The 16,488-nt window shown below is 41.6% G+C and overlaps 1 protein-coding gene across 1 annotated transcript in view; it reads left to right on the top strand.

The window, feature by feature from the left end:
- Positions 1 to 11,820, top strand: part of RTN4RL2 (reticulon 4 receptor like 2) — a 49,188-nt gene extending 37,368 nt beyond the window's left edge. The window contains exon 3 of the mRNA XM_040438367.1: positions 11,161 to 11,820. Coding sequence (XP_040294301.1) covers positions 11,161 to 11,820 — 660 coding nt within the window. The remainder of the gene's footprint in view (positions 1 to 11,160) is intronic.
- Positions 11,821 to 16,488: the final 4,668 nt, after the last annotated feature.

Below are 16,488 nucleotides of genomic sequence, written 5' to 3'. Positions count from 1 at the left end.
ACCAGACACACATTGTCCAAGATCCTGAATGGAGTGAAAGCAGCTCATAATAGGAGCACGTCTGTGCCCGCTGCAAGCAAATTAGTGTGAGCTAAATAAAATATTAGATGATCCCGCACAAATAAATACTAAAAAGCAATTTCCACTAGAAAAAGAATTTAAAAAAATATAGAACACATGGGCACTAAATAAAATGTAAAAGTGCATATCAATAATTACATAAGTATGTAATGTAATAAATAGAAACAGTTCTAGTGAGTAAAAATACCCACTAATCAGTTATGTAAAAAACAGTCTGCAAGAACTGAAAAGAATTGATGAATAAACAATGAATAATGACCCAGAATAAAAACTGAAAATCAACACGTAAAAAAACAAAACACTGCATGAATGGAAGGGAATATAAGACATAATCGAAAAATGCATCCAAAATTCACGTGTACAGATCATTGAAAACAGGCAATTCAAATCTAATATCACTGACGAGAAGAAAGTGCCAATGCTGAAAAAAAACACCAGTGGACAAAACAACTGCAGAAAATCTAGAAAACCGTTTGCTTTCTAGAAGATCCGCACTGCAAATAGCCCAATTCAGAACCTAAGGATATTCACAAAGACAAATTAGAATAAATAAAAACAAACAAAATACCCCAAACCTATAAAATTATAGAAATGTATAAGAAGGATTTGAATGTAAGTACCTAATTGAGGCCCATCAGAGCAATTGTATGTAATAACACAGTCCACCGTGTCTCCTTTCTCAATAAGGCCTATTTTAAGTCAACACCTCTAGAGCCCAACCCAACAGTGGCATGCTATGGGAGGGGGTCCACCCCGGGTGCAGCTCTCAGGGGATGCCAGAGCCCAGAAGCAATGAGCGCTTACATCAATCCAGATGGAAGCGCTCATTGCTGGAGCGCTGGGAGCTGATGTCCTGTCACTCACCGCTCAGATCCCCACGCTTCTCCCCACCTTCAGGCCGGCGGCACTCGGAATGGTGAAGCAGGAAGACTTCTCCCTGCTCCACCATTCAGCCTGCAGGCACAGATCGAGCTGCCCGGAAATCTGCATAAGCTCCCCCCACACAGTGCTGCACAGCGATCTGTGTCTGCAGGGGAGAGAGCACTGTGAGCTTCAGGAACGGGACAAGGTGAGTAGTTCCTGTGTTTTTTTGTTTTTGTTTTGTTTTTAACACAGAGGGGGCACAATGGGCATTTCTACTCTGGAGGGGGCACAATAGGCATTTCTACAGTGGAGGGGGCACAATGGGCATTTCTACTGTGGAGGGGGCACAATGGGCATTTCTACTATGGAGGGGGCGCAGAGGGCATTGCTAATGTGAAGGGGGCACAATGAGCATTTCTACTATGGAGGGGGCACAATGGGCATTTCTACTATGGAGGTGGCACAGTGCACAGAGAGCATTACTGCTATGAAGGGGGCACAGAGAGCATTATTACAGTGAAGGGGGCACAATGGGCATTACTAGCACAGAGGGCATTACTACTATTAAGGGGGCACAAATGGGGATTTCTACTATGGAGGGGGCACAGAGGGAATTATTATTGTGAAGGGGCACAATGGTCATTATTACTGTAAAGGGGGCACAATGGGTATTACTACTATTAAGGGGGCACAATAGGCATTATTACTATTAAGGGGCAAAATGGGCATTATTACTGTGAAGTTGGTACAATGGGCATTACTACTATTAAGGGGCATTATTACTGTGAAGGTGGCACAATGGGGATTATTACTATGAAGGGGCACAATGAGGATTATTACTATGAAGGGGGCACAATGGGGATTATTACTGTGAAGGGGGCACAATGGGGATTATTACTGTGAAGGGGGCACAATGGGGATTATTACTGTGAAGGGGGCACAGAGAGGGAATAACTACTTTGAAGGGGGCACAATGAAGGGATAAGTACTTTAAGGGGGAACAATGTGGGCATAACTACTGTTAAGGTTGTACAATGAGGGCAATACTACTGTGAGGGGGTACGATTTTTTTTAAGTATTGGGGGGGTGCCAGAGAAAGGACCCGCCCCTGGTGCCAAACAACCTAGGCACGCCACTGCAACCCGACCCTATCTATGCCTCTCACCCTAAAACCTCCTGGGTTGCAGATTCCTGAAAGTGGAGAGGAATAACCTGTAGCTTTTCAACTGCTTTCCCTGTTACATTGGCTGCTGATAAAATCATATTCACATGTTCAAGGACCATTTCAATGGTCTCAAAGTCATGCGAACAAAAATTCAATTACAAGGGCAAGTGGCAAATTAAATTACAATTTTGAACTTCCTATCCCTCACAAAGTTCCAAAAACCAGTAGTACACCCCATATGCTTACATACAGTACCTCTGCCTCACGAAAGTGAACCCCAATTAGGGCCTCTACCACTAAATACATTTACATCAGTCTGGGGAACATAGTTACAAGAAGTCAGAATGTCCCCTAGATTGCTCAATCACCTCCAAGTTATGGCTGGATAAGGGTCCAAAGACTCCAAATTAAGAGCCAGGTCCCTATCTGTGAGTTAAATTGGCCAATGGCGCAATAAAAATTGCCTGTAGATCAACTCAGTTTGAATTAGAGGTGGTAATAAATGTCATCTTTTAATCCTCCTCTCTAACTTTTCATCTACTTACTAAAAGAGAATTTCTAGTCTAATGTTTAGTTGGAACCCTTTTCTATTATCACTCCTACTATATCCTCTCTCACAAAAGCGTGATGTAAGGGCAAGTGCCTGTTTTTCAAAATTCCTCTCATTGGAGCAGATCTGACATAAACTTAAAAATTGACCCGCCAGAATAACATTTTTAACTTAGGGATAGTGGGATGATGAAGCATAGCAAATTAGATGCAGTTGATTTCCTGTAGACATCAGTGAAAATAAAACCATTGGAGTCTCTTTCATTCAAAATATCCAAAAATTCTACCCCACATCTACAAAATTTCCATATACGTTTTATATTAAGTTCATAATAATTCAAGTTCTGCAAAAAATGCTTTCAAGTAGGACACGGAGCCCTGCCGAATAAAAAGGATATCTTCTATATACAGTACAGACCAAAAGTTTGGACACACCTTCTCATTCAAAGAGTTTTCTTTATTTTCATGACTATGAAATTTGTAGATTCACACTGAAGGCATCAAAACTATGAATTAACACATGTGGAATTATATACATAACAAACAAGTGTGAAACAACTGAAAATATGTCATATTCTAGGTTCTTCAAAGTAGCCACCTTTTGCTTTGATTACTGCTTTGCACACTCTTGGCATTCTCTTGATGAGCTTCAAGAGGTAGTCCCCTGAAATGGTCTTCACTTCACAGGTGTTCCCCTTCAGGTTTAATAAGTGGGATTTCTTGCCTTATAAATGGGGTTGGGACCATCAGTGGCGTTGAGGAGAAGTCAGGTGGATACACAGCTGATAGTCCTACTGAATAGACTGTTAGAATTTGTATTATGGCAAGAAAAAAGCAGCTAAGTAAAGAAAAATGAGTGGCCATCATTACTTTAAGAAATGAAGGTCAGTCAGTCAGCCGAAAAATTGGGAAAACTTTGAAAGTAAGGGCTATTTGACCATGAAGGAGAGTGATGGGGTGCTGCGCCAGATGACCTGGCCTCCACAGACACCGGACCTGAACCCAATCGAGATGGTTTGGGGTGAGCCGGACCGCAGAGTGAAGGCAAAAGGGCCAACAAGTGCTAAGCATCTCTGGGAACTCCTTCAAGACTGTTGGAAGACCATTTCAGGGGACTACCTCTTGAAGCTCCTCAAGAGAATGCCAAGAGTGTGCAAAGCAGTAATCAAAGAAAAAGGTGGCTACTTTGAAGAACCTAGAATATGACATATTTTCAGTTGTTTCACACTTGTTTGTTATGTGTATAATTCCACATGTGTTAATTCATAGTTTTGATGCCTTCATAGTCATGAAAATAAAGAAAACTCTTTGAATGAGAAGGTGTGTCCAAACTTTTGGTCTGTAATGTATCTAGACCACGAGAATAGCACGTCATGACCAGCAACATTTTGGACCACCTCCTTCACCCACAGCCTCAGGAAAAGGTTGGCATAAGAGGGTGCACAAATCGCCACCATAGCAAACCCCTAGAGCTGCAGGAAGAGGCAGTCAAGAGTCAAAATAAATGTCAAGAAGAGTTAACATACACTTCCACCCTGTGGTCATGGCATATAGATGTTTACAGGGACTCCACATTGCATGTGACCAAAATCATGTCATCATCCAAGTGGATATCATTAGGACATCTAAGCATGACCGTCACATCTTTATATATGATTCTAAAGTCTCTACACATCTATACAGATAGAAGCAACACATCTAAAAATATTCTCACAAACAGAAGGACATCTCAGTGGACTTTTTTGAGCAAATAAAAGGTTGGCTTCATTGGAAAAATCCACTGTCAGCACCTGCTTATAAAATCAAGTCCAATTCCATCTGAACTTAGGTTATAGGGTCATGATCCAGCCTCTGTTAGCTGCTGGAAAGCTTCACGTTCATACATCTGTACCGGCCAGATCACCACATCACCCACTTGTCTGACAGTTTTATTATATCTCCAAGACTCTTACAGGGAATCTGTCACCAGTGAGCTCCCTATCCAACTGTTTGCATGGACACATAGCTGTGGTTCACCTGAGTAAAACACTGTTTTACTTTTGTGGATCTAAGGCTCTGATCCCGAGGTATGATACTTTCTCATAATATGCAAAATAGGCTTTTGTTGCAGTGAGGGTGTCACCACTGCTCTTGTTGCACCTACGCTGCAAACCTTTCTGTGGCTGGCCACGTCCTCACTGCTTTGATTGACAGGGCCAGGCAGTGACAAAGCAGCGAAGGAGGGTCTGGCCACAGAAATAAGTGGAACTTGGTATGGTCACCGCCACAGTGATTGGCTGCAGGTGGTGTCAAACCAGATGTTTTCAGCCAGGGAGCCTGGTGGAGCATTGCAGGCCTGAAGGAGAAGGAGCGGAAAACCATTGCCGGGAAGCAGATACGTAAGCTTCCCTCTACAGCTCTAGCCAAGCCCCCCCATTCTTACACAAACCCTTTAAGTTCTTGGATAGCTTGTCTCTGTAATCAAGACAAGTTATCATTACCTCTAGTGCTCTTGATCTGCATCAGATTATGTCTGACCATCTTAACAAAGATGTCATCAGTCTAACACATAGACAAGGGGGTAAAGCTACGTGAACAGCAGCAGAGTCGCATGGACAATGAGGAACCTGTAGGTTATCCATATTGACTGTCACTGGCCATACAAATTAGATAGCTGTAGGCCGAAAAGCTGTCTCTCCTGACTTCTCCATACATGAACATGCATGTATCTTGAACAGCAACAGGGGAGAAAGGGGAGGTGTCTGGCAGTGGTTCATATCCCTGAGAACAAAAAGATCCTTATCAAACTTGACATATGCCCACGGAATAGTGTCACAGCGCTCATTAGATGGTCAGCTGGTCCTGCCAAAACTGGTGTGGACAGCATAAACGGGACCTGTCATGATGTTAACAAAATAAAAACAGCATGCCTTATACAAATCCAGTGGGCCCCTGAGAGTTCTAGCGGCTTTTTTATGTTGATGCAACCCACTGTTGGTTAGATATGGCCCTGTTAGTTATGGCTATGTTTATGCAAATTGACAGTGGTTTGCAAAGGGGTTGGAAACCACATCTCTTCTCACAAGGTGGAGTCTTATTCATCGCTCTTAAGCTGTCCAGTCATCGCAAACAACATCACAGTGGCCTGGCCCAGTGCCAGAGTGGTGAAGGAGATGCCACCTCAGGAGAAGAGATGTGGTTGCTGCCCCCTTGGCAAACACCGGAACACTTAGGGGATCAGCAATAATTATGTAAGGTATACAGCTTTCAGTAAATTTGTGACAGCTACTGCTACTGCTGATTTACAAATACCTGTATGGTCACAGCCCACTAAACTATTCAAAAGAATATATAGAATTTTATTCTACATACAAATTAAGGCTTCAGTGCACCAAGGGGTGGGCTCTAGCCCCTTGGTGGCCCTCAGCCCCTCTGCTTTCCAACTGCACTCCCCTCCCTTTGTCTGAAAGGGCCAGCCTTCATCATTGTTCTCTCGCCTGGCCCTGTCTTCCTGCACATGTGCCATGGATTCCATAATTGGCACAAGCATAGTAATCATCTCGGCAGTGGGGAAACCTGAAGGAGAAGTACAGTGCATATGCCGATTATAGAGTCTATGGTGAATTTTTGGGATAACAGGGCCAGGCATGAGAACAATGATGATGCCTGGCCCTGTGAGTCAAGAGGAGGGAGCGTGGTAAACACTGGAAAGTGGAAAGGTTGAAGTGCACCAAGGCTCTTGGACACACCCTTCAGTGCACTGAGGACCTAATCTGCATACAGAAAAGAAACACCTTTTTCTGTTGAATGGCGCATTGGCTTTTAACCATGCAAGTATTGGTTTAATCAGTGAGATCAACACTACTATTTAGTACGACTGGTTTCACAGAGGTGACCCTTCTGACAAGTTCTCTTGAAATGTTTTATAGCTTAGTTGTAGGGACAGTCAAAAAAGATGCATTTTTGTGGCACTTTTTAGGAATTGTGCAGAACTATTGTGTGATCAGGGCTGTGTGAGGCGTATTATATGTCCCGATTATGGACATTGCTATTTATACACCATTGGTACAGTCCTGATCAAAAGCCACTTGAAAAATTGCAAAAAATCATATTTAGCATGGCTGGATCTTAACAAGGTTCCAAGTAGAGCTTCAACATGCAACAAGAAGAAATGGGAGTGAGACAAAACATTTTTTGAGCATTCAATTTAATGAAAACAACGAATAGACTGAAACAGGCTGTTTTTCAGCTGATCAAAAGTTTAGGACCACACCTCCAAAAAAAAACTAAACCCACCCCCAAAACAGAAATCCAACTTCCAAACATGAACTCAGTAATGAGTAGCTCCGCCGTTATTGTTTATCACTTCCAAAATTCGTTTCGGCATGCTTGATGCAAGCGTTTCCATGAAGTGAGTGGGAACATTTCTCCAAGTGGTGAAGACGGCCGCACGAAGGCCATCTACTGTCTGGAACTGTTGTCCATTTTTGTAAACTTCCCTTGCCATCCATCCCCAAAGGTTCTCAATTGGATTTAGATCAGGGGAACACGCAGGATGGGCCAAAAGAGTGATGTTATTCTCCTGGAAGAAGTCCCTTGTCCTGCGGGCATTGTGTACTGTAGCGTTGTCCTGTTGAAAAACCCAGTCGTTACCACACAGACTAGGGCCCTCAGTCATGAGGAATGCTCTCTGTAACATCTGGACATAGCCAGCGGCCGTTTGACGCCCCTGCACTTCCTGAAGCTCCATTGTTCCACTGAAGGAAAAAGCACCCCAGGCCATTATGGCGCCCCCTCCACTGTGGTGCGTAGAAAACATCTCAGGTGGGATCTGCTTGTCATGCCAGTAACGTTGGAAACCATCAGGACCATCAAGGTTACATTTTTTCTCATCAGAGAATAAAACTTTCTTCCACCTTTTAATGTCCCATGTTTGGTGCTCTCTTGCAAAGTCCAAACGAGCAGTTCTGTGGCGTTCAAGGAGACGAGGTCTTTGAAGACGTTTTTTGTTTTTGAAGCCCTTCAGTCTCAGATGCCGTCTGATGGTTATGGGGCTGCAGTCGGCACCAGTAAGGGCCTTAATTTGGGTCGAGGATTGTCCAGTGTCTTGACGGACAGCCAATTGGATCCTCCGGCTCAGTGCTGATGAAATTTTTTTGGGTCTTCCACTTGACTTTTTTGTTCCATAACCCTCAGGATCATTTAAGAAATTCCAAATGACTGTCTTACTGCGTCCCACCTCAGCAGCGATGGCGCGCTGTGAGAGACCCTGCTTATGCAGTTCAACAACCCGACCACCTTCAAAAAGGGAGAGTTTTTTTGCCTTTGCCATCACAACGTGTGACTACCTGACAGAAAATGACAATAAATCCACATCTTTGCACAGATTTGGCCTTTTAAAGGCATGTGGTCCTAAACTTTTGATCAGCTGAAAAACAGCCTGTTTCAGTTTATTCGTTGTTTTCATTAAATTGAATGCTCAAAAAATGTTTTGTCTACTCCCATTTCTTCTTGTTGCATGTTGAAGCTCTACTTGGAACCATGTTAAGATCCAGCCATGCTAAATATGATTTTTTGCCATTTTTCAAGTGGTCTTAAACTTTTGATCAGGACTGTATCTACTGTGGGGCCTGTAGGCTAGAAGGAACTATGTATGGGCCTGCTTTGAGGACGTTCTATGTGAGGACTATTCTGACACTACTGCATTGATGTAAATTTCTATGTAGACAGATATTGTTATGGTGCGGTGCAGTGTGGGCACATTTATCTATGGCATAAAGTGGGCAATGGATGTAAATTTTCTGACAGGTGGCAGTAATTCAATTGCACTTACAATTATATTTTATTCTTCTAAATGCTTTGTTATAGAGGTGGTTTATGGGAAGGAGAAGGTATGGATAATAAAATGCATTGCAGGGTGATCATTGAACTTAACTGAATTCATACACAAACCGTACATTAAATACTGGAGTTGAGCGAATAAATTCTAAAATCTGGAAAAAAAATTAAAATTCTGATTGTACTAAACACAAATTTTGTGTCATTTAATTCAGAAAAATCAAGGCAAGAGAGAGGCAGAGAGAGACTTTTCCAGGCAATCAGAGCACTCTTTGAATAAGTTCAACCTAAATTAAATCAGATGGTCAATTTGGCCAAATCAAACCCTCATCTCATTAACCCTCAATCATCTCTATTAAATAGAGAGAATGGTTTTGACACCCTCTTGCATCAAAAAGCTATATTTTGTACAGTGAAGCCCAAAACTGTTTATTTTTGGTGGTCTTAAAGGAACACTCCAGCTAAAACTAGGCCCTGATTTATCATGCTTTCAGTCTTCAAAAAGTCGCAAAATAGGGCTTTTGCAACCTTTTGGGCTCATTTGCACCAATTTTTTTGACTTTTTGCATTTTTACACCACTAACTCCAGCTTTGAAATGTAGCTGGAAAAGTGGGTGACGTTAGCTATTTTAATGAGTTTCACTCCAGATTTGTCATTGAGACTTTTTTTAAAAGTTGCAATCTCACTCGAGTAGGAGGGTGGAGTAGGAAAACTGGAGTAGTTTTTCTAGACAAAAGTGTTACAGCTAAGGGTAAGCCAGATTTATCAATCATGAGACATTTTATAATTGTGAGATAAAGTACTACAATACAGACTCATGCAAAATTGACCAGATATTCCCCTAATGATAAATTCCCCCCACAGTGGTTTAACTGGTGTAGAGCCTGAAACAGCAGGGTTCAAAGCTCTGCACTAGGCATAACACAGAGGGGTGGAACATCATACAGAACTCTATAGGTAGAAGTTATGCACCGCCCCTTTAGGCTCTGCACTAGGCATAACACAGAGGCGCAGAGCATCATACAGAACTGTATAGGTAGAAGTTATGCACTACCCCTGTAGGCTCTGCATTAGGCATAACACAGAGGGGAAGAGCATCATACAGAACACTATAGGTAGAAGTTATGCACCGCCCCTTTAGGCTCTGGTCTAGGCATAACACAGAGGGGCAAAGCATCATACAGAACACTATAGGTAGAAGTTATGTACCGACCCTTTATGCTCTGGTCTAGGCATAACACAGAGGGGCAGAACATCATACAGAACACTATAGGTAGAAGTTATGCACCGCCCCTTTAGGCTCTGCACTAGGCATAACACAGAGGGGTGGAGCATCATACAGAACTCTATAGGTAGAAATTATGCACTGCCCCTTTATGCTCTGGTCTAGGCATAACACAGAGGGGAAGAACATCATACAGAACACTATAGGTAGAAGTTATGTACCGACCCTTTATGCTCTGGTCTAGGCATAACACAGAGGGGCAGAACATCATACAGAACACTATAGATAGAAGTTATGCACCGCCCCTTTAGGCTCTGCACTAGGCATAACACAGATGGGCAAAGCATCATACAGAACACTATAGGTAGAAGTTATGCATCACCCCTTTAGGCTCTGCACTAGGCATAACACAGAGGGGCGGAGCATCATTCAGAACACTACAGGTAAAAGTTATGCATCACCCCTTTAGGCTCTGCATTAGGCATAACACAGAGGGGCGAAGCATCATACAGAACACTATAGGTAGAAGTTATGCATCACCCCTTTAGGCTCTACACTAGGCATAACACAGAGGGGCGGAGCATCATACAGAACACTATAGGTAGAAGTTATGCATCACCCCTTTAGGCTCTGCATTAGGAATAACACAGAGGGGCAGAGCATCACACAGAACACGATAGGTAGAAGTTATGCACCACCCATTTAGGCACTGCACTAAGCATAACACAGAGGGGCAAAGCATCATACAGAACACTATAGGTAGAAGTTATGCACCACCCTTTTAGGTTCTGCACTAGGCATAACACAGAGGAGCAGAGCATCATACAGAACTCTATAGGTAGAAGTTATGCACTACCCCTGTAGGCTCTGCATTAGGCATAACACAGAGGGGAAGAGCATCATACAGAACACTATAGGTAGAAGTTATGCACCACCCCTTTATGCTCTAAACTAGGCATAACACGGAGGGGCAGAGCATCATACAGAACACTACAGGTAGAAGTTATTCACCACCCCTTTAGACTCTAAACTAGGCAAAACACGGAGGGGCAGAGCATCATACAGAACACTATAGGTAGAAGTCATGCCCCGCCCCTTTAGGCCCTGCATGAGGCACATAACACAGTGAATCATTTTTACCTCGAGTGTTCCTTTAAGAGCTAGCATTTGAGTAATCACACTGCCAGCTGCTTCTCACGTGCGGGAGTACAGGAGACAGATCTATATGCACTACAGACTGTCAATTAAACATTCGCATATAACGTTAAATATGGAGCGGATGCCGTCACATACTATATATAAATCTCTTACTTTACCAATGTGAGATACTCCTACAACACTCCTTCCACCACCTGTTATTTTCTTTCTATTTTTTTGATTGCACTTATTAATTACTTTCCAACATCGCTCAAAAAGACTTTCCATCTACTAATCATCTGATTGTTTCTCTCTCTTTAGGATGCCTTGTTCCGTGACCTGTCAAACCTCACACAGTTGTTTTTGTATGGAAACCTGTTGCAGTCTCTCCCAGCCGGAACGTTTCTCGGTCTCTCAAGCCTGGATCGGCTGTTGCTTCATAGTAATCGCCTTGTGACTATCTCCCCTGCGGCTTTCAGTGGTTTGAGCAGCCTCACCATACTCTTCCTCTTCAATAACAGCCTACCATCCCTCTCAGGAGATTGTTTGCGTTCCCTACCTTCTCTGCAGTTTTTGCGTCTGAATGGGAACCCATGGCATTGTGACTGTAGTTGCCGATCACTGTGGGGTTGGTTTCGGTCCTCCCCGGGGATCTCTAGCTCCCCAGTGACCTGCTCCTCCCCACCAGCTTTTCGAGGAAGAGACCTGCGCTCCCTTGAGGAGCGGGATCTACGGTTTTGTAGCTCTCATAACCCCATCCCCACAGGAAATCTGTCAGGATTATCCTTTCCACCGAAACCTTCCTCTTTCTATAGAGGTCAACCTGGCCCAAGTCAGAATGAGATCAAGGAATGGGAAGATAGGATAGAGGAGGTGGGAGAGGATATTGGTGACAGTTTGAATGCTGGTGGAGGTAGAGGTGGTCTAAGCATAATGCTTCTGTTGGCTTTGCTCATTTGGAATGTGGAAATGGACCTTTGACCTGTGGAATCGTCTCAGCAATTGATACTTTGTCCTCTGTGAACACTTTCTGACAAATAAATTATATATATATTTACATAAGTGTCTGTGATGATTTCTACAACAGCTTATTAGAAGGTCTCAATAAATATTGGAGCTGCTGCAAGAACATATTGAACACACCTCCGCAGTCCCATAGTTTTAAAGGTAAAGGTGTGCAATCCCTTGTATTTTGCTTCAGGGTCCATCGGTGTGTTTTGAGTGAAGTTGTCAGGTTCTGAAATTTTTGTGAAGATTTCCATATCATGAAAAAACACACAAAACACAGGATTTGTTTTGTAGGTTAACGTTTTACATGAATTTCAGTAGATTGGATGGGAAACTGGCCTGTGTGGCTTTTATGGATGTGGACCCAAAGGTAAAGGCTATGTACACCTTTGAAAGCAATTTTTGTTTATGACTGCATTTTGCTAATTTTTTGCTAAAAATCATATTTTCAATTGGCCTTTATTAAAAATATTGAGCCATTCTACCCTGTTTTTCTAGCTGTGTGACAGGTACTTTCACTTTCATTTTGGGCCGGTCATTTAATAATCCTTATCTCTAAACTACTAAGAGGTCATGAACACTTATTTAAGCCACATTCTTATCAGTAAGATAAGAGCTGAGCTATAATGAGTGTTTATAATGTCAGAGAGCAGAGATAAGGAGCCTGTCAGCTCCCCAACTGATGGAAAAGAGAGAAAATCCAGACGCTGCTACTACAGCATATCAGCTCTGTACACAAAAAAGATTCCATATTTTTAATAAAGACTAGGGTTGAGCGAACCCGTGGAAGTTCGGTTTCGCCAGGTTCTGCCGAACTTCAGGTTAAAATTTAAGTCAATGGGGACCCGAACTTCACTTTATTATTTTCCATTATAACATGATTATAACAGAAAATAATAGCATTCTTAAAACGGAATGCTAAATAAAATGCCTATTGAGGAGTTAAAAAAAACAACGCGGTGAAGTCACCGCAGGTCCTGATGAATGAAGATAGAAAGTCCTTCTATCTTCATTCAGCAGGACCTGCGGTGACGTCACCGCGCTCACCCTGGTGAGTGCAGTGATGTCACCGCAGGTCCTGAAGAAATGAAGATCCCGGCTGCGCGATCAAGTGGATGAGGTGAGTTTTTTTTAACCCCTCAATAGACATTTTATTTAGCATTCTGTTTTAAGAATGCTATTATTTTCCGTTATAACCATGTTATAACGGAAAATAATAAAGTCACCCGAACACCGAACCCGAACTTCAGTGAAAAAGTCCAGGTTCAGGTCCGGATACCCGAACTCGCAAAGTTCGGTACGAACACGAACTTTGCAGTTCGGGTTCGCTCAACTCTAATAAAGACCAGTTGAGAAAATGATTTTTAGCATTTAGCCTTAAAGTCCTCATGCGTATGATGGAATTTTTCCTAATTTTAATTTCTATGGTGCCAGGCACACATCTGTAACTTTTGCAGATTCCTGGGGCCGCTCCACTAATTATAGAACATGTTCTATTATGATCCGCATTAAGGACGAGAATCTATAGAATTCTTTTTGGATAATTTATGAAGATTACCTGGATCTTTAACCCCTTCCCTACCAGCGCCGTAATAGTACCGCGCAGCGGGACGTGATTTGCCGCCCAGCGCCATACTATTACAGCCCGCTGTTTGGGAGGGTGCAGGAGCTGTTCCGCCCGATCGGCTGCAGGGGACCGTCTGTTCCCGTTAGCCGGACCCCTGCTGTATGCGCCGCTGACCGTGACATAGAAGGGGTTTGCTGCGGGTGAGGGAGCTTATCGGGTCCCCGTGCTGCTGTGGCGGGGACCCGATGGGTGAGAAGGCAGCCCGATGCCATGCAGAGGCTGCCCAATGCCTTGCATGGCATCAGGACCTGCCTTCTATGGGTGCCCAGGAGATCCAGCCTCAGGCTGGGTCTCCTAGGCAACCTGTTAGTGTATTATTCAGTGTACAGATGTATTGTAATGCATTGCAGAGGGGATTAGACCCCCAAAAGTTAAAGTCAGAAATAAAGTTTAAAAAAAGTTTTAAAAAAAACTGTTTTTAATTAAAAAAATAGTTTCAAGTGAAAAAATAAAAACGCCCCTTTTCCCCTGATTTTATAATAAAAAATTGAAAAAAAAGAAAAACACACATATTAGGTATCGCCACGTCCGTAGCGACCTGCTCTATAAATATATTACATGATCCACCCCATCCGATAAACACCATAAAAAATAAAAACTGTATAAAAAAAGCCATTTTTGTCACCTTACATCACAAAAAAAGTACCAATCTAACAGTCACCTCATCCTGCAAAAAATGAGACCCTACCTAAGACAATCGGTCAAAAAATAAGAAAGCTATCGACAATGGAGACACTAAAATATGATTTTTTTTTTGCTTCAAAACTGCTATTATTTTGCTAAAGTGAAATAAATAGTTTATTAGGTATTAGGTATTGCCGCGTCCGTAAAAACCTGCTCTATAAAAATACCACATGACCTAACTTCTCAGGTGAACACCGTAAAAAAATAAAAATAAAAACAGTGCCAAAAAAGCAATTTTTTGGCACCTTACATCACAAAATTGCAACACCAAGTGATTAAAAATGACGTATGCCCCCCAAAATCGTACCAATCAAACCTTCACCTCATCCCGCAAAAAAGGAGACCCTACCTAAGACAATCGGTCAAAAAATAAAAAAGCAATGGCTTTCATAATATGGATACACTAAAACATAATTTTTCTGGTTTCAAAAATGCTATTATTGTGTAAAACTTAAACAAATAAGAAAAAGTATAGATATTAGGTATTGCCAGGTCTATAACGATATTCTCTATAAAAATATCACATGACCTAACCCCTCAGGTGAACGCTGGAAAAATAAATAATTAAAAACTGTGCCAAAATTACCAATTTTTTGGTCACCTTGCCCCATAAAGGGTAATAATGAATGACCAAAAATCATATGTACCCAAAAATGGTACCAATAAAAACTTAAACTCTTCCAGCAAAAAACAAGCCCCTGCACAAGATGATCAGCAGAAAAATAAAAAAAATGGCTTTCAGAAAATGGAGACACAAAAATATCCTTTTTTTTCATAAATGCTTTATTATGTGAAACTGAAACAAAACTAAGTAGACATATTTGATATCATTGCGTCCGTAACAACCTGCTCTATAAAAATAGCACATGATCTACCGTGTCAGATAAATGTTGCAAAAAATAAAAACAGTGCCAAAACAGCCATTTTTTGGTTACCTTGCCTCACAAAAAACGTAATGTAGAGCAAATAAAATCATAAATCCCGCAAAATAGTACCAATAAAACTGGCATCTTATCCCCTAGTTTCCAAAATGGGGTCACTTTTTGGGAGTTTCTACTGTACGGGTGCATCAGGGGGGCTTCAAATGGGACATGGCATCTAAAAACCAGTCCAGCAAAATCTGCCTTCCAAAAACCATATGGCGTTCCTTTTCTTCTGCGCCCTGCCGTGCGCCGTTACATCAATTTACGAACACATGTGGGGTGTTTCTGTAAACCGCAGAATCAGTGTAGTAAATATTGAGTTTTGTTTGGCTGTTAACCCTTGATGTGTTAAATAAAAAAATGGATTGAAATGGAAAATCTGCCAAAAAAGTTAAATTTTGAAATTTCATCTCTATTTTCCTTTAATTCTTGTGGAACACCTAAAGAGTTAACAAAGTTTGTAAAATCAGTTTTGAGTAGCTTGAGGGGTGTAGTTTCTACAATGGGGTCATTATGTTTTTTTTTCACTATGTAAGCTCCACAAAGTGACTTCAGACCTGAACTGGTCCTTAAAAAGTGGGTTTTGGAAATATTCTTAAAAATTTTAAGAATTGCTTCTAAAATTCTAAGCCTTCTATGTCCTAAAAAAATAAAATTTCATTTACAAAATGATGCCAACATAAAGTAGACATATGGGGAATGTTAAGTAATAAATATTTTATGAGGTATAACTTTCTGTTTTAAATGCAGAGAAATTGAAATTTGGAAAATTGCAATTTTTTTTAAATGTTTGGTAAATTTGGTATTTTTTCATAAATAAAGGTGAAATTTATTGACTCAAATTTATGACTAGCATGAAGTACAATGTGTCGTGAGATAAATCCAATCTCAGAATGGCTTGGATAAATAAAAGTGTTCCAAAGTTATTACCACATAAAGTGACAACATGTCAGATTTGCAAAAAATGGCCTAGGCAGGAAGGTGAAAACTGCTCCGGGGTAGAAAGGGTTAAAATATATATTTTATTATTATTATTATTATTTTGCAATCTCCTCTTCCTTAGGCCAGATCATCCTACCCTCTCTCATCACTCAAGGCTGTAATGGCTCATCAGTCCTCCATTCTCTCTTCTGCTACCATAGCCGCTGTGTGACATCTCAGATGCAGCTGCATAATCATTTTCTACATAGACCAGAAAGAGGAGCCTAAGGGTCCAGTCACATTGCATATGTGGTTTTATCGCAAATAAGTGCGATTTTGAAATTGATTAATGGGTACATGATTTTTCAGCTATACAGCAGCTTTCCTACAAAACCTCATGGACATTAAAGGGTGATTAATGTAAAAAAATGAAAATCAGAGATTATATAGTACATGACAATCTCTCAAATGGATCCAGAGATCTCC

This window comes from Bufo bufo, chromosome 6 (genome assembly GCF_905171765.1).
Source record: "Bufo bufo chromosome 6, aBufBuf1.1, whole genome shotgun sequence".
Classification (NCBI taxonomy): Eukaryota; Metazoa; Chordata; class Amphibia; order Anura; family Bufonidae; genus Bufo; species Bufo bufo.
The sequence above is the reverse complement of the archived record's forward strand: the minus strand, read 5'-3'. Positions and strand labels throughout refer to the sequence as shown.